This window comes from Physeter macrocephalus, chromosome 8 (genome assembly GCF_002837175.3).
Source record: "Physeter macrocephalus isolate SW-GA chromosome 8, ASM283717v5, whole genome shotgun sequence".
Classification (NCBI taxonomy): domain Eukaryota; kingdom Metazoa; phylum Chordata; class Mammalia; order Artiodactyla; family Physeteridae; genus Physeter; species Physeter macrocephalus.
Window position 1 is genome coordinate 42,736,935 of NC_041221.1, and position 26,239 is coordinate 42,763,173.

General features: G+C 37.1%; 1 protein-coding gene across 1 annotated transcript in view; it reads right to left on the reverse strand.

The window, feature by feature from the left end:
* Positions 1–26,239, reverse strand: part of LOC102976573 (Golgi phosphoprotein 3) — a 51,667-nt gene that overhangs the window by 5,349 nt on the left and 20,079 nt on the right. The window contains exons 2-3 of the mRNA XM_007104108.3: positions 11,496–11,627; positions 5,911–6,025 (exon numbers count right to left, since the gene is read on the reverse strand). Coding sequence (XP_007104170.2) covers positions 5,911–6,025; positions 11,496–11,627 — 247 coding nt within the window. The remainder of the gene's footprint in view (positions 1–5,910; positions 6,026–11,495; positions 11,628–26,239) is intronic.

The window sequence follows — 26,239 nt, forward strand, 5'->3', positions numbered from 1 at the left end:
CGAGCTGGGGCTACTCTTCGTTGCGGTGCACGGGCTTCTCATTGCAGTGGCTTCTCTTGTTGCGGAGCACGGGCTCTAGGCGTGCAGGCTTTGGTAGTTGCGGCACGCAGGCTCAGTAGTTGTGGCTCACAGGCTCAGTAGTTGTGGTGCACGGACTTAGTTGCTCCATGGCATGTGGGATCTTCCCAGACCAGGGCTTGAACCCGTGTCCCCTGCATTGGCAGGCAGATTCCTAACCACTGCGCCACCAGGGAAGTCCTAGTAACATATATTTCTAACTCTAGAAATTTTAAATCAAATGAAGGGAACATTCATAATATAACTAACTGTACTTAACTGGCTAGAATAAGATGTAAATAGGGCCATAAAGACAATATGAACCAAGAGCCCAGAGGAATAAGAAATTACTTGAGTTTGATGTTAAGGGCACACATCTTTCAAAGGTTAGTTATGACTTTCATTTTTCAATTGTTGTACCAACCCACTGTCTCCCCAATAAATGCCTGCCATAACTTTCACCAGACAGTTTGGGTTTTGTGTTTTCTAATATCACTGGCACGTGGTAGGCAGCCTAAGGCACCAGGCTAGAATTAGCTAGGTTGTGTTTTCCGACATTCTTAAATGACTTTTGGAAATTCAAACTAATAAACACAAAATAATCAATAGCCAAATTTATGTCAAAGCCCATAGAAAACTATAGTTCAAATCCAAGGTTAATTAATTAACTATACTCATAATAATAATTTGTCAGTTATCAAAGAAGTACTATTCCCTGGCAACTCACTAGTCAATTAGGAAGTTATTCGATGTCTCAGAAAACATCTTGGCTATCTATTCTCAAATAATTGTTGGGGCAGGGGAGGGGGATTTAAGATTATTCTAAGAAACTTATAGGTCAATTTCTCTTTACAGATCTAAAAAAACCAGAAATCCCTCTGATGCTGCTATACAATGATTTTTTTCCTCTCATTGGAAATAAATGGTATTAGCAGTTTATAACTTACTGTCTATTGTACTGAAGTCATGCTAATAAGGTTTATCCACACCTTATCCACAATTAAATCTTACATACTGCACCCAATAGAACAAGTAATGCTTATTACAAAGTTCCTGTGACAAATTCCTCAAATCCAAAATATGCTACCTTAGTTTAGTGTTGCTACTAAGAAAGAGAAGAGCCTGAACACAGACCAACCTTCAAATAATGTGTTCCATTTATGACTGGACCTTTCTCATTTATGGGCAATCATTTCTGCCTCAGAGGAAGTAACAAAAAAGGACTCAGACATCATCATCTTTTGATGCAGTTCCCTGGAAAAGGGCAAATCTTGTGTGCCCACTCCAACAAAAATGTTATTCAGCTTTCCTCAGATATTTTTTTAAAATGAAAAAATCCTGTAAGCAGAAAGCTGAACCAGTATGGGTAATATGTAAATGTTGTTTGATACTATTTTGAACACCCCAAAAAAAGGCACAATAAGATAACTGAGTGGTGGGGCTTCCCTGGTGGTACAGTGGTTAAGGATCCACCTGCCAGTGCAGCGGACATGGGTTCGAGCCCTGGTCCAGGAAGATCCCACATGCCGTGGAGCAACTAATCCCGTGTGCCACAACTACTAAAGCCCGCGCGCCTAGAGCCCACGATGTGCATCAAGAGAAGCCACCGCAATGAGAAGCCCGCGCACCACAATGAAGAGTAGCCCCTGCTCACCGTAACTAGAGAAAACCCGTGCGCAGCAACAAAGACCCAACGCGGCCAAATATAAACAAACAAACAAACAAACATAAATAAATAAATAAATAACTGAGTGGTCAAAGTGTCCTGGCATCCTGACATTTCTGCCTTTTATTTTATTTTATTTTTTTCTATTTGGGCTTTTGTTTTTTAAATTTTTTTATTTTAGCTGATTTACACTTCTGTCTTTTATTTTAAAAGAACCAAATTAATCTAAATCCAAAGAATAAAGTTACCCCTGAGATTAGCATACTTAAGACAACAGTATAAACTGGGTTGGGAGTAGGGGAGTTGGTTAAGTGAAGAGAAGATACAATAAAAGTTTAACCTATACTATCTACTAAAAGATTTAGCTGCTTCAATTTAAGCAGAATGTTGAATACCTTTTAAATATATTGTAACAAACCCCCAATGGAGGAATAATGTTCAAAATTCTAGATTAAAAGATGTTACTGTGATCCATATTGTCATTCATCCTAAATTACTCACTATGCAAAAAAGACTTTATAAGTTATACAAGCAAATTTTAAATGTATAGAATGTATTTATAGTTCACTCTTTTATAAAGGAAACTGTGGGAAGTATATACGGAGAGGAAGTTCTTCAAAGGGTATTTATATCCCACTGCCCAACAATTACTTCAGTGAAAACGACATACTGGCAGGCACCTAAATAACTACACTACAAAAAACTTCCATCTTCCTTGACATCATGTTACCCAAAAAAAGCAGCTTTGTTCATAAATTTGGCAGTCTAGCGACACCTTGTGACCAAACTGATCAATTACATGTCTTAAGACCAGAAAGCAGAAAATGCTATTCTTGAAAACAGAAAGTAGTCTTTAAACTTTTTACTCTTTGCCTCAAATACACATATTTAAAACAAGATATATAAGTAATATTTAAATATCAGTAATTTTAACATGTATATATGCACACTGTAAATAATAGTAAGATGAACCCCTGGGTGTCCATCCTCCCACCCCAAGTAAAGAAGAAAGCTTCATCAAGACCTTAGATGCTTCCCTTGTGTCTTCTCTGCCTCAGAGGTAACCACCAAACAAACTTAGGTTAATCATTCTTTTTTCTTTACATAGTCTCACCACCTATGCACGTATCCCTCAACAATACAGTACAATACATAGTTTTGAAAACCTAGTAGCAAGTACAGACTTAACTGTGTAAGGAGAGGTCCACCAATTTTACCACCCCCTCTAATCCCTCTGAACAGGAACACTTCCTTCTTTCTGTCTCATTTTTACCTTTCAAAGGCCCAATCCAAGTTCCATTTCCTCCAACTACTAAAGCTCCCAAGGATTTCTTTTCTCTGGGATACTGCACTTTCAGAGAACCATACTGTTAAACTCTAATCTGTTATCAATCTGTTATTAGAAATACACAACTGGGGACTTCCCTAGTGGTCCAGTGGGTAAGACTCCGCGCTCCCAATTGCAGGTGGCCCAGGTTTGATCCCTGGTCGGGGAACTAGATCCTGCACGCATGCCGCAACTAAGATCCCGCATGCCACAACGAAGACCCAGCGCAGCCTAAATAAATAGATAGATAGATAGATAGAAATATACAACTGTTCTGCAAATGAATTTTAACATTCTTTTAGTATGGAAGCACTTCTTTTTAAGTTTCACAGTACCTACATCAGCATTGCTGCAATAACTGCTATTTGATACCACTCATTATTTTGAAGCAACTAAAAAATTTTAAATCGACAAACTGACCCACAGAACTGAACACTTAAAAATGGTTAAAATGGTGTTAGGTTGGATACAATTTTTTATTAAAAATCAGCAAGCACTAGCAGTACTTTAACTAGGTGGGAAGTAAATATTTTCTTAATTTAAAAGAAATGTGCTTTTTCTCCTTCTCCCACTCCAGATTCCTTTCTTTTATGCTGAAATTACAGGTCATTCCTATTATACATCAGGAACATGCAACCAAAGTGCTATAGGTGATATTTTGGCATTTACAGCCATCCTAAACTTCACAGGATGTTGTTTAAAAAAATTTAAAAACCACTTTCTTAGTATTAGCTTCTTGGTTTACACAAATTCCTAACTCAAATGGACACTCTGTTTCACAAAATCTTAATTATATTTAATACTTTTGAGAAAAGCTTATAGACTTCTGCCCTCCTTTCACTCAACCAAGTGAGAACAGCGCACACAGCTCAAGTTGAAAACCACTTTCATTTACCATACACATTGAGTACTGGATAAGCTACATGCATAAAATGTTACATAACAGGTAACGTTTAAGACATATACAGCCACATTAAACGGTGAGATTCAACTCTTTGCAAGCCATACTCCCTGTGTACCATGTGTACATAACAAAGGAAATCCAGTGGTCTAAGATATATTATTAACCCAAATCCCAATGTGCCATTAACATATATGATGTAAGATAAAGAGACTGTTGATGGATGAAGCATCTGAAAACACCTCCACGTGCTAAGTGGCACCAAAGTGGATATCAAAAACATTGACGTTAAGGCAAGACAAACTATATTCCATAAAAAGAAATTTAGCACTCTGACTTACCTGACTTACCTCCCAAAAAAGTAACTACAACTTGAGAAACCCTCCTTTTGGTCAGCTGAGAACCTAATTAGAAATTCTAATTTGCACCACCGGAAGTGGTAATGGCCAACAATGGCAGCGCAACATGAGCACAACACAAAGACTGCTTAGGCCAGCGAACTCCAGAGAACGTAGAAATGATCCATCAGTTAGAAGGTATTAGCACTTCGATTTTTATCTCAAAAAAATCGTATTTGCTAATATTTAACATATGGAGTTAACATCATACCCTCACTGAGTCTTTGTCGGCTGGCCACAGTTTGCGGAATAGGTGGAAGGCTCACCCAAAGAGGGCTGACAACGTTCTGAGCGCTGTGACAAATAGTCTTGGTATGTGCTGAGTAAGTACCTAGCTTTAACCAAACAAACTTTCATCAAATGGGCAAAGTAATTTTAAAAGATTTCCTACAAAAAAATTGTAATTGAAGACGAACCACAAAGAAGGAAAAAGGGTCACACTGAAGTTTCTCTTACTCAATGAGGTAAAAAGAAAGTTATCAGCAGATCTACAAGAGGGTGGTCAAAAAAAAACCCCTCAAAATTATCAAGACAAACTTGTGAATAAGCTTATGTTCTCTACCAATAAGAAGGAAGAATGAACCCTGTCATAAGTATAAAGTGCCCATTTATTGTCCTACTACCTAAGTTTGGAATATGTGTATTCACATTATAAATAAACACGCAAAACTCAATCTTTTACTGATATAAGAATATCTTCATAATACAACTATTACTTTAGAAACTCTATTTATAAGTGAGAAGAATGACATCATGTTAATTACCAATCTCTGGCAACCTCCAAACGTTTTTAAAACAGTCTAAATAGCAATATATTTGAACATGAAATGAAATGAGCATAGATGTATGCAGAAGCTATGTTTTATATAACAGCAGAGAGGAACAACAAGCTAACTCAGGTCCTGTACTCCAGGAGTTTACTATCTAGAAGATTAGACAAATATACAAATAACTTTAAAATAAATGTAGTCATTAGTGCTATCAACCAAGTAGGTGTTCCCTCCTACAGCTGCACTTCCCGTCTCCTTAAAGTTAGGGGAGGCCACGTGACTTGCTCTGACCAATGAAACCTGAACCACACGTCATTTCTGAGCAGAAATTTAAGAGCCTGGGTGATCTGTTATTCTCTTCTTTCCTTTACACTAGTGACTGACAGTGCTCTAGATGGTGGCAGCTCCATCTGCCCAGCTGCCAAAATGAGAATGAAGTGGCCTGTAAACTGTTGTTTTAAGCCACTGAGGTTTTAGGGTCGTTTGTTATCACAGCTTAACCTAGCCTATCCAGAATAAGGTAGCATGAAGTAATTTTGATAAAGAATGACAGGAGCTAAGGAAGCTAAGGAAGTATACTACATCTGATTCACATGTGCTCAGTTTTGTTAAAGGTGAAGAAATTTTAAAAACCACTATTTTCCCTATTTAGAGACTGATTAACTTTCAAGATTGCCTAACTAACTAAACAAGCTTTTGGCTATTTTGTCTAAGTTCCTTTCAAAAGGATTTTAAACTTTTACAAAAATCTTTCAGAGAATTCAGTTTTTAGTTTATACACAGAAGCTTACCACTAAGTAATTCAATCCAGTTCTGGACCGTTTCTGGAGGCTGAGTCTCCTTCACGTGCTTTAGAGCTTCATCAAGAAGAACATCCCCTGTTGGAGCATCTGACTTACAAATCACCTAAAATGTAATCAACAAGAATCACATGATCCATTTGATCTTTTTAAACAAAAAACTTAAACAATTATGCAAACACTTCATTATGCTTAAAGCCCCAAGTGTTCATACAGTATCAAAGTTCAGATTTTAAACTAATTCCATACTAAGGAAATCCAATATTTAACCTAACCAGATTAGCCACAGTCATGAACAAAAATTTAGCTACTGTGCAATAATTAGGAAAGCAAAATGGTAGAACAGTATATACTCATCGTAATTCCTTTACTGCTAAACCTTGGGTTATTTGCTCCAGAAATTCATTTTTTAAACATTTATTAGTTATAGAAACAGACTCAATTATACATAAGAATTGAATATAGAATAAAGGTGGCATCTCACATCAGTAGAGAAATTAATTTTTCAATAGATATTATTAAACAACTGGCTAACAAATCAGAGGTAAAGTAAGACTTGGCTCCTCAGAGCTTATACCACAATAAAAGGTAAAGATTTAAATATGGAATATAATTGAGGGGATGAGAAAGTTTTCTCAAAATTGTGACAACAAGCAGTATCCCTGAAAATACCAATAGGTCTGATTACAAAAAATTTTTAAATACTACAAAACTTTAAGTTAAGGTGGCTATAGAATCCACTTTAAGAGTAGAAAAACCAGAGGTAGGATATGAGAGAAGAAAACGCTACACGGCTTTAACCAAGTACTAGATCTTCATAGCCTTCAATAACGTTCTTGGCTAAACAACAAATTTCTAGTTGAAATTCTATAATATCAAAGTTGCATTTGTTATATTACTTTACATTACCTATTAAGATGTTATGAAATTTAACAGTATTATTTTAAAAATGGGAGTCTTCCCTCAAACTTGTCCTTGACAACACGTCCTTTCCTTTTTGCTCAATCTTATGAAAGGTTAAAAAAGCAAATATGGTATCTGAGACAACATGACCCAATGGAAATATAATTAGAACCAGAAATAGAAGCCACAAATCTATTGTAAAAATTCTTAGTAGTTATATTTTTAAAAATGAAAACAGGTGAAATTAATTTTAATATATCTGATTTAACCCACCATAGCCAAAATACTGACATGTAATAAATATTTTTAAATTGAGATTGTTTTACATTCTTATTTTTCCATAGTAAGTCTTCAGACATCCAGTGTGTTTTTATTTACAGCATGTCTCAATTTGCACTAACCACATTTCAAGTGTCTGGCTCATAGCCACATGTGGCTAGTGGCTACCATCCTGGACAGTGCACATATAGAACATCTTCATTATCACAGAGAGTTTGATTGGAAAGTACTATTCTAGACCATGCTTTTAGTAGGGGGTCAGAGAGAATAAGAAAAAAGAAAGGAGAACTTTGGGAGAAAAAGCTGTATGTCTATATGCTATGGTCATGCCACCACTTCTTACTTCTCACTTACTCCCTAAATCTACTTCCATCTGGCCTTAACAGCCAGTGCATGCCCACACCCCTTTGAGAATGGTCTCACGGTGACAATAAGCTGGGTATAGTTGGATCTTTTTTCTTATGAAATTCTGCCCCCCAAATCTCTCTCAGATGAACTATTTTTCTCCATCACCTCTGCAATCATTCTAATCTACCTAATCTGATTAACTTTCCTTGGATTAAGTTTCCTAACTAGCTTCCCTGAACTAGTTTTAGCCTTTTTCAATCCATACTCCTCACTGATCTTTCTAAAGGTAAATCTTATCATGACATTCCAGCTTCTGCTTAAAATTCTTCAATAACTCAGAGCAAGTTCCAACTCCTGAACAAAATTCAGCAATGTGTGGCCCACTAGTAAATATTCCTGCCCAAACATATAATTTATATTTAGGGTTTTTCTTCTTGGAGGACAAGCCTCATTCTTAAATATAAACAAATAACCAAGGATGACAAGACACTTGAAAGTCCTCAACAAGGAAGAGACCAAAAGAGAAAATAAGAACTGAAGAAACAGATAACACAGATAAAGAAAATTCTCAAAAGAGCAGTAATAGCCTCAGGGATTTAAAAGAAAACCTTACATCCCTAAAACAAGAATAAGAAGCCACAATACAAAAAAAGGTTCCTGAAAATCAAAAACATGAAAGCCACAATAAAAAACTCAACAGAGGATTAAAAGGTAAGAGAGACCAAGAGAATGTCAATTATATCTCAAAAAAGCTAAGGAAACAAACCAGAAAGAAAAATAACATAAAAATCAGAAAGAAAATAAAGAACAGCCAAGAGGTCCACTCCACCTTATACAGTTCTAGAAACAGAGTGAAGATACAACAAATAAAACTTTCCGAAATCAAAAGACACACATTTCTATATTGAAGAAGTCCAAGCATAGTGAATTTGAAAAGACCCACATCAAGGCATATTATACAATTTCAGAACACTAGAGATAAACAGAAGATCTTAAATGCTTCCAGAGAAGAAAAAACAGGTATCAGACAAAGAATGACAATCAGAAGGGCATCAGACTTTAACAGCAACTCTGTATACTAGAGGACAATGGGGAAATGCCTTAAAAATTCTGTGGGAAAAATCTAACATTCTATTCCCAGCCAATCTGTCAAATAGAAATATGGTACAATAAAGGAATTTTCAGGCATGCAAAGTCTCAAAACATTTTCCTCCCACGAGGGTGGAAGAAAAACATTAGATTCAGAAAACAGGGGGCTGAAAGCAGTTAAAAAAAAAAAAAAAAAAAAAAGTGACAGGAAGTCCCAGTAGAACCAAAGTATAACCAGTCCAGACTGGAGCACAGGCAAATTTTAATGGAGTTATCTGATGTATCTGAACATTTGAAAATTAATAATCTAACTTTTCTCTGATGGAGCATGTAAGAAAAAAGGAGAGCTTCATAGAAAACTTTAAAAAAAGGGATTAACTCTAGAAAAAAAACAGAACTAGCTAAGAAAGGAAATCATAGGCTATAACTTAACTCTACAGAAAACAGTATTAATACAGTTGTAACAATGTAAAACAATCATTACTGTTTTGCCAAAAATTATGATATAACTCTATTAGGAAGATTGAAAGGTAGGGGTAAAAAGTGGTATGTAAGAAAGCCAAATATTCATCTATTTGTTTTGGCTGCACTGGGTCTTCGCTGCCGTGTGCGGGCTTTCTCTAGTTGTGGCGAGCGGGAGCTGCTCTTCATTGTGGTGCGCAGGCTTCTCATTGCGGTGGCTTCTCTTGTTGCGGAGCATGGGCTCTAGGCGCGTGGGCTCAGTAATCATGGCTCGCAGGCTCTAGAGCGCGGGCTCAGTAGTTGTGGCGCACAGGCTTAGTTGCTCCGTGGCATGTGGGATCTTCCCGGACCAGGGCTCAAACCCGTGTGCCCTGCATTGGCAGGCAGATTCTTAACCACTGTGGGACCACGGAAGGCCTGCAAGTATCCATCTATTCTAAGTAATAGATGTAAGTAAGTAAAGAGCATCTCCAACTGATTTATCAAGAAATGGCAGTATAAGCTTATTTAGAAATATGGATGTAAATGCCCAAATAAGTGAAAACTGTAGCAAGCTGAATGGTGACCCCCAAAAGATGTTCATGTCCTAACCCCCAGAATCTAATCCCCCAATAAATCTTTGTAGATAAAATTAAGTTAAATCAGATCTGGAGATGAGATTGTCCTGGATTATCCAGATGAGCCCCAACATGCAATGAAAGTGTCCTTATGAGTGACATACAAAGGAGAGGGTGATGTAAAAACAGAGGACAGAGAGAGATGCAGCCAGAAGCCAAGGAAAGCCTCAAAGCCATCAGAAGCTAGAAGAGGCAAGCAACAGCACATTGTGGCCTCCAGAACTGTAAAGAGAATTAATGTCTGTTGTTTCAAGCAACCAAATCTGTGGTTATTTGCTAAGGCAGCCTTACGAAACTAATACAAGGACTGAGAATGGCTGCCGCCCAGATACAAGACTAAAGAGTGGAGAAGGGCAGGTAGACGATTGCTGTTTTTTTTGTTGTAAGTCTTTAAGTACAATTTGATTTTATAACTATCATATATGTATTATCTTAATATAATCAATCATTATTTTTAAATGACTAGATTAAATCATACTGGAGTATTTTTCCAAAAGACCTATCAACTGCCTAGTTAAGATCATACAAACAAGTAGATTGAAATAAAAGGCCCATGCAGGCAGGGAACATGTGTCTCTTGGTCTCCAGTGTATCCCCAGAGTCAAGCACAATGCATGGAAGACTTAAGCACTAAATAAATAAATGATGAATGAATAAATGAACGAAAGAGCAAATAATTTGTTGATAATCAACACAAAACTGGTTCCTGTTCCAAAAACAAACAGACAAACAGTATCAAAATCTTTTCACTTTAGGTCAGGGCTCCATAACATTAATGTAAAATTACTTGTAATTTCTATTTTTAGTAGTAACCAATGTGTATATTTCATTGATTATTATAATGACAAATTCTTAAGGTTTCTGTCCTCCATAAATCTATGGTTGCACAGCAAAACAAAAATTTTATTCTGCTTTATGACATAGATATCTAAAACAGTAACTTCAAAACTAATCTCATGTCAGCTCATTTGACTCTAAATGACTAGATTTAATTTTAATATTCCACAAGGAATATTTTCTGCCATACTGTGTTTACTTTGCATACAACCTTCAAGAATACATTTCTTTCTTTCCTATAGGATTATTACTCTCTCTGGCACATCAATCAAAAAATGTTCAGTTTTTACCTAAAACTTTTTGGATTTCATTATAAGACAATGTGTTCAGGAAAAAATAGCTTTGAAACACCCCACGTCCCCCAAGAAACAATGACAGACTAGAAGAGAGTCTTGAATATTTTAGATTGAGGTTAAAGTTAGAAATTCTAAAAACTAGTCAATAATACCTCTATTAACACAGACCTTCACAGTGGAGAGGCAGAGATCTGAAAACTATTTGTATTCTGGCAAAAAGATCAACAGCCTATGGATAGTTAATTTGCACAATACCACTTTTGAGTAGTTACGTCAAGTCTTCCAAATCATGGCTTTCAGGAGGAGCAAATAAAGTTTGGAGTCTTTCTGAATATGTAGGATGCAATGGCCAGTGATCCTAACAATGAATTACATTACTCATTATGCGCAAAGAACCAAAAACCCAAGGATGCAAGAAAAGATATGGAAACATGATTCAATAAAGACTTAACTTTAAAATCAACTTCTCTTCTTTAATTTTTGAAAGCTATTAGTAAACAACAAGGTTCTACTGTATAGCACAGGGAATTATATTCAATATCCTGTGATAAGCCATAATGGAAAAGAATATTTTTAAAAATGCATGTATATGTATAACTGAATCACTTTGCTGTAAGCAGGAATTACCACAACACTGTAAATCAACTATACTTCAATAAAAAAGAAAACTATTAGTAGAAACAGTCTTCATTTTCAGGCAGCACAAACTCTTTAAAAAGGAGATGTTATATAGGCCCCCTCTTACCTTTCTTGTTAACAGACTTTTACGTCTCATTCCACAAGCCTCTAGCTGTAACCTTCCTCTCAACGCTAATTCAATTAACATACAGCCACGTAATCCAGATGATATACAGTCATTCCAAAATGATGTGTAACCCTATTTAAAAAAGAAAACAAAAGAGCTAATTTACTTTGAACTCAGAGTCAAGAACAGAAATACTTTTCAGCCAAAGTTATTTCTTGTGCCTTTTACCTTGCATGTCGTTCCATAATTAAAATTAAAATACTGAAAAACTACAGTTACTATACATTATTAAACTAGGATTTTCAGGGACTTAATGTCTTTTCACCACTTTCCTTACATGTAGATAAACAACAAATAACTTTGGAACTCACTAAGTTATGTGCCAATTAGGCTCTTTCAGATTGCAGGCATCAGGGCTCACCCACTCAGTTAACCTTAAATTATAGTGGTTTATTACTAGTATACGTGGGCAAATTAAGAAGCTCAGGAAAAATAATCTAGCCCAATGTAGCCTCATGAGAATTAGAACATCGTTCAATGCTGTTTACAATAAAAATACAAGGTTAAATTTGGGAAAATATATCAGAAAACTTACATATGGGGCCATGCCTAAAGTTCTGAATAACAAACTGTAAAGCGATCGGATTCCCCCACCCCACCAAGAGAAATCTAAGGGTAACATCCAAGGTGAAAAAACAGCCAGACAGAATGAGATTGATAGACATCCAGGGATCTGGGAATTCTCAAGTGAAACAGGCATCACCAGATAGTCAGGGCACTCTTTGAGAGCTAATAACTGGGACTGTCCAAATTATGAAGCCATGAGCTTTGCCGGCAGAGTTGCCAGCTATTAGTTTAAAGTACCCAACTCTGAAGAGAAAGCAGAAGCTATAACTGGTTCTGGTTAAGGCTCAGAACAAGGTTAACATATAATTTTGATGGGAGGGAGAACAGGTCAATGGATTCTTTGAAGAATGGAGGGCCAGGAATAGGGAGGCCTAGACCCTTGGTTTCGGTACTTTCTTGAGGTTAGTCTTGGTACGTTGCCAGGTCACGGTGGTCAGCTTGTATTTAAGAAGATGACTAACCATCAGGGTCCGTGGGACTTCACCACTGACACAAGGACTTAAATGACGAAGCTACCACTTCTGAGAATGAAGGCTTTGGGAAAATAAAAATTTGGATGAAGGGAGCCACAAGGAGATAAACAAAAATATCAATTCAAAGAGGGAGATTTAAATGTGAGGCAGGGAAAGCAAACACTGACTAGATTTGAGGGAATCCTTTTAAACTTAAGTGTTAGGGATCTGATTAAATTAAGACTGCCAGATATTAGCTAAGTGGTTAATAAGACCAATAACTTACAGACATTAGGTACAATCGATGGCTTCTGTATCCATCCAAAACAATTAAAGCCCTAGGAAGCCTAGGAATGGATTCACATAAAATCAAAGTTACAGCTATCGGGCTTCAATTGGCCTGGACATACAGATGGAGGTCCTAGGTGAGCCTCTAAAAACTATAAACAATAGAGTACACCTCATAAAACAGTGATGGATGTAGACAGGACCATGCCCTGTCTCTGCAGCCTGGAAATTTCAGATGAACAGTACTCATTAGAAGCTTACATTTGCTAGCAGAGAACGAAATACATCTCAGCCTCAACTGCTCTCAGAGTAATGGCATACTCAGAGATGTTAGCAAAATGGAGTCTTTAATAACAGACTTTAAAGATCTACATTTAATGAACGGCTTTTGGGCATTAACATAAAAAGACACATGCTTAAACAGAACTGATTTCATGTGGGAAAACAGACAAATGGGCGCAGACAGTTCTGTAGCAAAGCTTCTGGGACACATGAGCAATATTCCAAAAAAAAGAAAGGGCATCAAAGCCATACCAAGGGGCTCCCCTGGTGGCGCAGTGGTTAAGAATCCACCTGCCAATGCAGGGGACACGGGTTCAAGCCCTGGTCCGGGAAGATCCCACATGCCACGGAGCAACGAAGCCCGTGCGCCACAACTTCTGAGCCTGTGCTCTAGAGCTCGCGAGCCACAACTACTGAAGCCCGCGCGCCTACAGCCCGCGCTCCGCAACAAGAGAAGCCTGAGCACCACAAGGAAGAGGAGCCCCCACTCGCCGCAACTAGAGGAAGCCCGCGCACAGCAACAGACCCAACGCAGCCAAAAATAAATAAATTAAAAACAAAACAAAAAAGCCATACCAAGCAACAGAACAGTCCAGCAGGTTGATGACACCTGCTAAAATCCACATCATAAAAGTAGGATCAGGAATTAGGCAAGTTGCAGGAGGTAGGAGGCAGGGGAGAAAGGGTACTAAAAAGGGCAGTGTTAAATTAAAAAATTTTATGGTATTACTGGATAAAATGACAACGCCCTCCTTAAGAATTACGTCTATTAGAGGGAAAGCAGTATGTTGGAAAAGAGTCAAGTGAATCTGGTCATGACCTAGGCCAGCAAGGTTCTGCAGTGAATCCACGTCACACACGTGTGAGCAGAACTACCGAGAAGCCGGAGCGCCAGCGTAGGCCTTGCCAAGTGCTAAAGAGCCCTCACATCTTTTCATCTCTAGTGTTGACCTTAAAACTAGATCTCATCGATCCCCAAACATATATTTTAGAAGTTCAGTATCTCCATGAGATAACGGATGCTAAACCTACTGTGGTAATCATTTCATGGTACAGGCATGCCTCCGAGACAACACAGGTTTAGTTCCAGACTACAACAATAAAGCCAATATCACAATAAAGCAAGTCACACAAATGTTTTGGTTTCCTAGTGTATACAGAAGTTATATTTATACTAAACTGTAGTCTATTAAGTGTGCAATAGCATTATGTCTAAAAAAAAGTATATACCTTAATTTTAAAATACCTTATTGCTAAAAAATGCTAACCATCATCTGACTACGCAGCATTGCCACAAACCTTCAATTTGTAAAACATATAATATCTGTGAAGCACCATAAAGCAAAGCACAATAAAATAAGGTATGCCTGCATATGTAAATCAAACCATGACGCTGTACACTTTAAATTTATATAGTGATGTATGTCAATTATCTCTCAATAAAACTGAGGGAAAAAGTTTTATCTCTGATTTTGGGATGCATTTTAAATAGATGGTACCTCATATTAAAGGAAATATGGTATTGTAACTACTGAGCTAACCCTAACCCATGGAAGAGGGAAGAGACAGGTGGCATAGGCCTCACAGGTGCCCAGCAGTGTAACGATGAACTAGAGCCTACCGTGTCAGTTACTGGGCATCTTAAAACTTGGTACAAGACTGGGCGACTGAACATCCAGATCCAGGCATGCCATCAATCCACCTGACTTCTCAGTGGAAAAGATTTTATAAGAGCAGGTCAGTAACAACCACACTGCCCAGAGGATTTTGTCCTCAGATAAACCACTACTCTCTGAAACAATTACAAGAAGCTGCAGTCTAAACAGGATGGTTATATATTCAGGGCATGAATGTGTTTCTGCCCCAGTAAAAATCTTATACCCTATCTGTCAAAAAGGCAAGCCAGCCACATTAAAAAATACGGTTAAAATAGGTGAGGAAGACCTGACAGTATCAAGCAGTTTACGGTTTGGTTCAAAAGCACAACTAGCTACATGGGCAACCATACTGTGAGAGAGTAAAGAAATAGCAATGATGGGGAATTCCCTGGCAGACCAATGGTTAAGACTCGGTGCCCTCACTGACGTGGGCCCGGGTTCAAGCCCTGGCCTGGGAACTAGGATCCCACAAGCTGCAGAGCAAGGCCAAAAAAAGAAAGAAATAGCAATGATGATTATTATAACAAATTATGACTATGTATTCAGTGACAATGCACAGCTCTTGTGCTTGGAAGCCAATAATCATTTCAGATCCCCCCAATTGGTATGAGATTCTACCACCAGCAATGGAGGAAACAGTTTCATATCCCAGGTTAGTCCAAGGATAGGGCACTAGTGCTCAAGGTTCAGGGTCACACCAAGGGAGAACCACTGGCCAGGCAATCAACTTACTGATGAAGAAGCAGCACTGCTCTGGGAATACTAGTAGCCACAGGATCTTGAGGATGTCCCCCACTCACTGTAGAAGACTCAACTGGGTCCTGATGGAGGCTGGACAACCAGCAAAAAAAACAACTCTTTTGGGGCCCTACAAGTTCAAGATTATGATCAGAATCAGCTCCTATTCCTAAAATAAAATAGGAGAGGCAGAGATATGCCAAATAGAGGTGGATCATACACTGCCCTCACAGAATCCAGAGAAACGTTATTTCATTAGGTTCATGGGTCCAAAACAAGGGGAAACATGCAAGAACAAACGGGCGCATTAAGACCCTAATACGGTTTTCCTGGTGAGTTGTGCTGCTAGAAAATCAAAACGGGCACATTCAAAAGTCATACCATGTGCAGCTCACAAGCCTCCAACAAAACCAAGAACAGAACACAAGAGACAGGGACTCAGAAGGCCCTGAAAACTAATGCAAAGAACCTCTACTTGCCTTTCACCAACAATCTACTTTAATAATAACAACTAATAATAACCAGGTAGGTGGAGACTTTCCCAATGGAGAGCCAGCTAAACTGACTACAGAGTGCTCCAATCAATCTTACGTTGTTAATACTCAGCATCAGACACTCGGACAAATGGCCAACCTTTAGGCAGACCTCAAGAGAAGCTTGTAACTTAAAACTGGGATAAATGACCTTTAACATATAGTATGCCACTCAGAAGCAAGGAGCTAGGTAGAAAGAATGAATGGTACAGTAACGAATGAGGCAACGATACGAGGGACAAGCTCTGCAGACACAATCCTTCCCTCAGTGGGCAGTTCCAAGATCTAAACTTAGGGGACAGAGACTACATACATGAAACCTGATGTTGCTGCAGATCTAAGCAACAACCTCCAACACAACTTTTTCTCAGTGATAAGAGAACATTTATTTGGATCTCCATTTGCCTGACTCCCTTTTCTTCTCAAGTGGCTCAACTTGAATAGGGGAAAAGGGAAATGCTCACTGGGCCCCTAAATACGCAAACACTGAGTTCTCATCATTCAAGTTACGAGCTCCAGAATATTTAACCAGAAGACGTTTGTTGTTTAAGATTGAACTCGAAAGGCTGGCCACCTGCAATAAAATATTTAAAACACAGTGTACAAATATCATTAAGAGGTACACAACCAAAAGTACTGTGTGATTTTCCTTCATAGAACATAAACACACACACACACACAAAATAAAATGTAAGCACAGAATAAAAAATATAGAACATTATATATATATATAAATAAAACACGAACAGGTACAAAATAGTATATATAAAGTATGACCCTAATTTGAAATTATATAAATATATATGCATAGAGAATGTTTATATGTATTAATACATAAAACCCTTCTGTATTAACATATAAAACCCACAACTACTGAAGACTGTGTGCTCTAGGGCCCACATGCTGCAACTACTGAGCCCGCATGCTGCAACTACTGAAGCCCGCACGCCCAGAGCCCACGAACCGCAACGAAGAGTAGCCCCTTGTTGCCACAACTAGAGAAAGCCCGTGCGCAGCAACGAAGACCCAACACAGCCAAAAATAAAATCTAAAAAAAAAAGGCACTTTACTTATTAAAAAAAAAAAAGGCAGCCTACTATATGGGATATATTTGCAAATGATATATCTGATAAGTTAACATCCAAAATACACAAAGAATTTATACAAGTCAACGTCAAAACAACGAGCAACAACCCAATTAAAAAGTGGGCAGAAGACCTGAGTAAACATTTTTTCCAAGGAAAACATACAGATGGCCAACAGACTCATGAAGAGATAATCAACATCACTAATGAACAGGGAAATGCAAATCAAAACCACAATGAGATATAACATCTCACACCTGCCAGAATGGCTATCATCAAGAAGACAAGAAATAATAAGTGTTGGCAAGGAAGTGGAGAAAGGGAACCGTCGTGCACTGTTGGTGGGACTGTAAATTGTAGCAGTCACTAAGGAAAACAGTATGGAGGGTCCTCAAAAAATTAAAAATATAACTTCCGTATGATAGGCAACTTGACTTCTGTATATTTACTTGCAGAAAACAGAAACACTAATTCAAAAAGATATATGCACACCAATGTTCACAGACCACTACTTACAGTTGCTAAGATATGGAAGCAACCTAAGTGTCTACCAACAGATGAATGGATGAAGAAAATGTGATATATATATCACTGAAAGTTTCTACTACTTCTAGTATTTTGTCTTTCTTTAGCATATTACTGCATATATATATATATATATATATATAAAGGAATACTACTCAGCCATAAAAAAGAATGAAATTTTGCCATCTGCAGCAACATGGATGGTCTTGGAGGGTATTACGCTAAGTGAAACAGGTCAAACAGAGAAAGACAAAAACCACATAATCTCAGTTATATGTGGAATCTAAAGATAAGACAAACAAAATAAAATGAAAACAGACTCACAGAAAACAAACAGGTGGTTGCTGGAGGGGAAGGGGATGGGAACAAAATAGGTGAAGGGGATAAGAGATACAAACCTAAATTTATTAAATAAATAACATACAGCATAAGAAATATGGTCAATAATATTGTAAAATTTTGTATGGAGACAGATGGTTACTAGACTTAGGGGGTGATCATTTCATAATATATGAAAATGTCAAATCACTAAGTAGTACACTTAAAACTAACATAATATTGTGCATCAACTATATTTCCAAAAAAAGTAAATATATACCCAAAGAAAGGAAGAAAAAAAGGAAGGAAGGGAGGGAAGGAGGGGAAAAGGAAAAGGAAAAGGTAAGGAAAGATCTAAGAACTACAAAGTAAACCAGAACTGGGAGGTCATACAGAACAGGCCTAAAGAGCCCAGACTTTGAAACTATGAACACCTAACAATTCAAAATAATTACTAGCTGTCAATATATGTATACAAGGTACACAGAGGAGTTTTCATATTTCACCAGCTATGTTTCTGTTTTTATGCACAAAGTATTTCAAAATGAAATCACTAAAAACAACCTATAATGTTGAATTCTGTTGTGACCAATGTTTCAGAAATGGCTTTCTACATACACTTTCCTCAGCAAAAGAAAATACCAGGTTTCCAAAAACATTTGGGATTTACTACCAAACTCAATCCAAAATTTGTACTAACTGAGGCCACTCTTGGCTCACATCCCCCTTTAAGAAAACTTGTCCTCAACTACAGATTTTACAGAATGAGATGACTGTACTCTGCCACATCTAACTGGACCAGGATGCGCACATTAAAGTTTTCCTCCTGGGAATCTGAACTTGGCCCACAGAGGCTGGATCAGTTACATGCACATGGGCACTGGAGATGTAATTGGTTATGTGGATTCAGAAGCCACTGGCCATTTTGCACAAATGCAACCAGAGAACAATGATAAACAGAAAGGTATACAAGAGATATGCAGAGGAGAAATGAGAGAACACACAATGTGAGGCAGACCAAGACATACACACAGAGAACACACAGACACACACAGAGAATGGCATCCTAACAACAGAAGCATTCCTGTATCTTTGGGCTGTACTCCTAAACCTTATTTCCTTGAGATTCACCTATGTCGTCTCCTTTTCTTAGGCTACTTGGAGATTTCTGTTCTTGCAAGAAACTGACTTTTAGTAATGACAGAAGGACTTTAATGAAATAATAAATCAGTGGTATCTGGCAAAGGTTTTTGTAATTGAAGTATAGAAACTATAACTAAAATATTCATCACAGGCTAAAAAATATGTGTGGCCAAGAAATTCAAATTTGCATAAATGTAACCTTTAGTTGCTATTAGAAAACCAGTAAGTGTGATTATGGCAATAAGGGCAGCTGCTTACAAGAAAACAAACAGCAGTCCCATCAACCCAACTAACCAATTTGTCAAAGAACAAATTAGGATTTGCAATTATCAAATACCACTTACACTTTAAGTGCCACATTCCAATTAATCTCATCCAAATGAAACCCTGACAGCCCCAAACTTAAAAGATAGAAAATACACACGCATTAAGACACACATTAATAATCATTTATATATCAAACAAATTCAAACTGAGGGACATTCTATCAAATAACGGATAAAGAACTAAAGGAAACCATATTTAAAGACTTAAAGGAAAGAATGACAATGACTCATTAAGAAAAATAATGATTCATCAAATACAGAATCTCAGTAAAGAGATGGAAATTCTTTAGCTAAAAAGTATGACTGAGGGACTTCCCTGGTGATCAAGTGGTTGGGAATGCACGTTCCAAGGCAGGGGACGTGGGTTCCATCCCTGGTCGGGGAGCTAAGATTCCACGTGCCTCAGGGCAACTAAGCCCACGCCACAACTACTGAGCCCTCGCGCGCCACAACTAGAGAGAAGCCCGTGTGCCACAACAAAAGATCCCATGTGCCGCAACTAAGACCTGATGCCGTCAAAAATAAATAAATAAATAAATAAACTTGTTTTTTTTTTTTAAGTACAACTGAAATGAAAAGTTTACTAGAGGAGCTCAACAGTAGATCTGAGATGAGAGAGAAAGAATCAATGAACTTGAATTTGAATTTAAAGAACAAAAGGTAAAAAGAATGAAGAAAATAAGGAAAGCCTCAGAGACTAAAATGTTCAAGCAAGCATCCCAGCAGTTACAGGAGTCTCAAAAAGAGAAGGCAGAAAAAATAACAACTGAAAACAAATTTGGTGGAAAATATTCATCTAAGATCCAGATGTTCAATAAACTCCAAGCTGGATAAACACAAAGAGAGCATCATACCTAGGTGCATCACAGTCAAACTGTTACATAAACAAAGAGAATATATATTGAAAGCAGCAAGAGAAAACAACTTATCACATACAAAGGAACAATACAATTACCAGATAACTTCTCACTAGAAATACTGGAGACCAGGAGGCACTAGGATAACATACTCAAAGTGCTGAAAGAAGCAAACTAACAAACAAGAATCTATACCCAACAAAATTATCCTTCAAAAATGAAGGTGAAACAAAGACATTCACAGATAAACAAAGGCTGAATTTGTTGCTAGCAGGTCTGCCTTACAAGTCCTGCTAATTGAAAGTAACATCAGACAGGATTTCAAATCCATATGAAGTAAAGATAGATACAAAGGTAAATAAACAAGGAAGACTATATATTTTCTCTTTTTGCTTTTAAAAACTCATTTAAAAGCAAAAGATTGCATAAAACAGTAAGTATAAAACAATACTGTTTGGGTTATAACATATAAACATAATATTTCTGACAATAATGCACAAGGGGGGGTAGTAAATGAAGATATACTGGAGCAAAGTTTCTGTATTTTGCTGGAATTAAGTATTACTTTAAAGAAGAGTATGATAAATATGCACATTGTAATCCATAGAGCAACTACTAAGGAAAAAATTCAAATGGATATAGGTATGTAGGGAGGGAGGGAAGGAAGGAGGGAAAAAGGGAGGAGGAAGGAAATTTAAATAGCATAACTTTAATTTTCTTTTTAACACAAAAGAAGGTAGTAAGAGCAGAACAGACAGACAAAAAGGACATTTGACATAGAAAGTAAAGGGCACAGTGTCTGGTATAAATCCAACTCTATCAATAATCACATTAAATGTGACTAGATCAAATACTCCAAAGGTAAAGTTTCCAAGACTGGATAAAAGATCTAACCATACCTATGCTGTCTATAAGAGACAGTTTAGATTCAAAGACACAAACAGGTTTAAAAGAATGAATTTTTTTAAAAACCATGGAAACACTAATCAAAAGAAAGCTGGAGATATCTTAACATGAGACAAAGCAGACTTCAGAGTAAGGAAAATTAAGAGGGACAAAGGGGAATATTTCATAATGATAATGAAGTTAACCATCATGGAATGGATATCTTAACATGAGACAAAGCAGACTTCAGAGTAAGGAAAATTAAGAGGGACAAAGGGGAATATTTCATAATGATAATGAAGTTAACCATCAGGAAGATTTAACCCTTATACATATACACACCTAACAAGAGAATCCCAAAATATGTGAAGCAAAAACTGACAACAAAAAGGAGAAATAGACAATACAATAATAGTAGTTGAAGACTACACTGATAATTGATACAACTAGAGAGGAAACACCAAAGACACAGAACTAAACAATATCAACCAATTTGACTTAAATGACGTTTATAGAATGCTCCAACCAAGAACATCAAAATACACATTCTTTTCAAGCACACTTGAATTATTTTCCAAGATACCCCATATGCCTGCCCATAAAACAGTTAATTTAAAAGGAGTGAAATCATAGAAAATGTTTTACTCCAAGAGAATTAAATTAGAAATCAACAGAATAAAATATGGGAAATCTCCATGTGAGAATCAATCTGTCACTTCTACATAATCCATGGGTCAAAGAAATCACAAAAGTTAGGAAGCAGTATTTTGAACTGAATAAGAATGAAAACACAAAATATAAAAATCTATGGGATGCAGCTAAAGCAGTGTTTAGAAATTTAGCCTTATTAAATATCTATATTACAGAAGAAGACAGACCTCAAGTCAACAAACTAATCTTCCACCTTAAGAAACTAGAAAAAGGGGACTTCCCTGGTGGCGCAGTGGTTAAGAATCCACCTGCCAATGCAGGGGACACGGGTTCGAGCCCTGGTACGGGAAGATCCCACGTGCCGCAGAGCAACAAAGCCCGCGCACCACAACTACTGAGCCTGTGCTCTAGGGCCCGTGAGCCACAACTACTGAGCCCTCATGCCACAACTACTTAAGCCCGCGCGCGTAGAGCCTGTGCTCCGCAACAAAGAGAAGCCACCACAATGAGAAGCCCGGGCACTGCAACGAAGAGTAGCCCCTGCTCACCGCAACTAGAGAAAGCCCCCGTGCAAAAATGAAGACCCAACACTGCCATACATACATACATACATACATACATACATAAAAACTAGAAAAAGAGCAGACTAAATCCAAAGCAATCAAAGGGAAGGTAATAATAAAGATCAGCATGGAAACCAATGACATGAAAAACAGAAAAATAGAAGAAGGAAAAAGTCAATGAAGCCAGGTTGTTTCTTTAAAAAGATCAAGGTTAAAGCAGGAGTAGAGGGGAGGAAGAGAGGAGAGGGAAGAGAGATACACAAAGGTACCAAAATGAAAATACAGTAGGGACATCACTTCCAACCCTACAGAAATTTAAAGGATTATAAGGGAATACTATAAACAACTTTATGCCAATAAATTAGACAATTTAGACAGAATGTTCAAATTGCTGGAAGAACACCAATTACCAAAACCACCTCAAGAAGAAATATAAAATCAGAATAAACCTAAAACAAGAAATTGAATTAGGTAATAAAAATCTTCACACACAGAGTGTTACTGAGATGTAAGAAGAACGAGTATGGACTACATGTTGAGAAACCTGAATACTGGCCACAGCCACAAGGAAGACTTGTTAGGGGATTTTAAGCAGGTCATTTAATACCCTCTCTGAGTCTCCATTTTCTCCTCTACACAATGAGACAGACAGACTTCAAGCATTCTACAAGTATGATTCTAATCAGTTAAGAATTCCCTAAGCGGGTAAGTATGTGGCTTAGGGCAAAACAGGATACATGATCTATTTTAATTTCCGAAAAAGCATCTGCAAGTCAATCATCAAGGGTATTTTTAAAACTGCTTAACAGCAATATAAAGAAGTGTCTGAAGAATAAAGTTAACATATCTCAGGATAAACAAACATTTATAATGGGGTTCCTGAAAATTGATGTTTGGCACTATTATACATAATGTAGAAGAGAACAAGAAAATTGTCCAGTTTTCATGTGACACCGAGATCTTCTTAAATATTAAACTGATCAAAGAAACAAAATGAGAAATAAAAAATTTCCTGAGACAAACATGGAAATACAACATATCAGAATTTATGGGATTTACCAAGAGCCTCTAGATAAATGTTGTGATACTGGCACATGAACAGACGGACCAAGAGAATAAAATCCAGAAATAAACTCAAGAGTACATTGAAATCTAGTATATGATGAAGGTGTTATCTCAAATCATATATCTGATAAGGGATTAATATCCAAAACATATAAAGAACTCATACGACTCAACAGCAAAAAGAAACCAAATAATCCAATTAAAAAATGGGCAAAGAACCTGAATAGACATTTCTCCAAAGAAGACATAATCAGCATCAGAGGGAAAGATGGGACAGTTTAATCATTAGTATTAGAACAACTGGATAGCCATTTAGAAAAACAAAATCGGATCCATACTTCATATTATACACCAATATTAACTCCAAATGGATCAGAGATTGAAATGGAAAATGAAACAGTATAAGTACTAGAAGAAAATAGGAGTGAATACCTTCATAAACTGAGAGTGGAGGAAAAAAAAAAAAAACTTCCCAGCTATTACTCAAGATCTAGAAGAAATACAGACTGATAAACTACACTATACAACAAGTTTTTCTAAAGTATTTCTAAAGTATGCATGGCAAAAGCATAAGCAAAGTAAAAAAACAAATGAAAATGTAGGAAAATATATTTATAACATATCACATATACACAGTTCCTAAAAATTATAGGAAAATAAGATCAATACTCAATTTTTTAAAGGCAAAGATATGAACAGTAAATTCACAAAAGAAATGAAAATGACTCAAACATATGAAAAGATGCTTTGTATCATTCATAACAACACACATTTAAATAACATAAGAAAAACAAAAAACAACAAAAATAACCCAATTCAAAAATGGGCAAAACAAGTGTCCATCAACAGATGAATGGATAAACAAAATGTGATACATACATACAACAGAATATTATTCAGCTTTAAAAGAAAGGAAATTCTGACACATGCTACAACATTGATGAACCAGGTCTGCTAAGTGAAATAAGCCAATCACAAAAAGGCAAACACTGTATGATTTCACTTATATGAGGTACCTAGAAGAGCCAAATTCATAGACAGAAAGTAGAATGGTAGTTGCCTGGGGCAGGTGGGAGGGGGAGCAGGGAGTCGTCGTTTAATGGGTACAGAGTTTCAGTATGGGATGATGTAGTAGTTCTGGAGATGAATAGTGGTAATGGTTGCACAGTAAGACAATGTCCTTAATGTCACTGAACTATAAATTCAAAAATGGTTAAAACAGTGAATTTTGTTATGTACATTTTACCACAATTTTTAAAACTACATGAGACAATGCTTACCTAATAAGTCTGGCAAAAATCCAAAAATCTGATACCACATTCTGTTGACAAAGATGAGGCCAATACACTGTGATAGGAATGCAAAAATGATACCACCCCTGACAGAAATCAAGAAAAATCACAAGTATCCTTTAACCTGACAATCCTACTTCTAGGAATTTACTCTGAAAATACATCCCTGTAAATATGAAACAATATATACATATGGTTATTATTATTATTATTATTTTTTTTTTTGCGGTACGCGGGCCTCACACTGTTGTGGCCTCTCCCGTTGCGGAGCACAGGCTCCGGACGCGCAGGCTCAGCGGCCATGGCTCACGGGTCCAGCCGCTCCGCGGCACGTGGGATCCTCCCAAACCGGGGCGCGAACCCGGTTCCCCTGCATCGGCAGGCGGACGCGCAACCACTGCGCCACCAGGGAAGCCCCATATGGTTATTATTAAGTGTGACATTATCTGAAGCAGTAAAAGCTTGGAAATAACCCATAATAACATCAATAAAAACAATGAATATATGAAGCTATATTAACATAATGGAATACTATGGAGCCATAAAAGATCTCTATATAATGATGTGGAATAATCTTCAAGCTATAATATATAAAAAGAGAGATGCAAACAGCACATATGGTAGGCTACCTTTTGTATATGGAGGAGAGGGGCAAGAATGAATACATATAATTTTGCTACGAAAACACTGTAAAGACAAACCCCAAACTAAGTTTTAAAAATGACCAATAGGGGGCTTCCCTGGTGGCGCAGTGGTTGAGAGTCCGCCTGCCGATGCAGGGGACACGGGTTCGTGCCTGACCAATAGGAGGAGGAAGGAATGAGGTAGAAGGGATGATGGAAATGAGACTTCTAAGTTGTTACATAGTTGTACATAGTCAAAACAGAAAAAAACATTTTTAAAGAGTGAAAACAAATGAACTAATCTAACTGTATACTAATTAGTGATACAACCACAAAGAAATATTAACTATTTTAACTGCCTTTAGAATGCAGTATTTTAACTGTACATCCTAGTAAAGTACTGCAAAGAAATTTTAGGCTGAACTTGATAGTCAATTCGTAGTAATACTGACATTATTATTATTTTGAAACTATTTAAATATATGTAGTAAGCCAATGCAAATAAGTGAATATTTTAGGAACCAAGATTTTCAATTAAAAGAAAAAGAGATACAAGTATGAAATTCAGTAAGTGAAATAAAAAGCCATAATGTTAAATTTTAATCAAAAACCATGTAAACTGATTTTCCCTCCCCCCAAAATGCTAGCTCTATCCCTTGAAGAAAATACATTCTATCTTTGTGTACTGAAAAGTCCTAGAAGCAATGACATCCCAATAACACTGAGGACACCCAGTACCCAGACTGTGATTCACTCCTCACTGAAAAATATCTAGGATTCCTTGAAGACTGATATCAGGTCTGAAACAGGATATGTACAAAATGAGCCTGGGG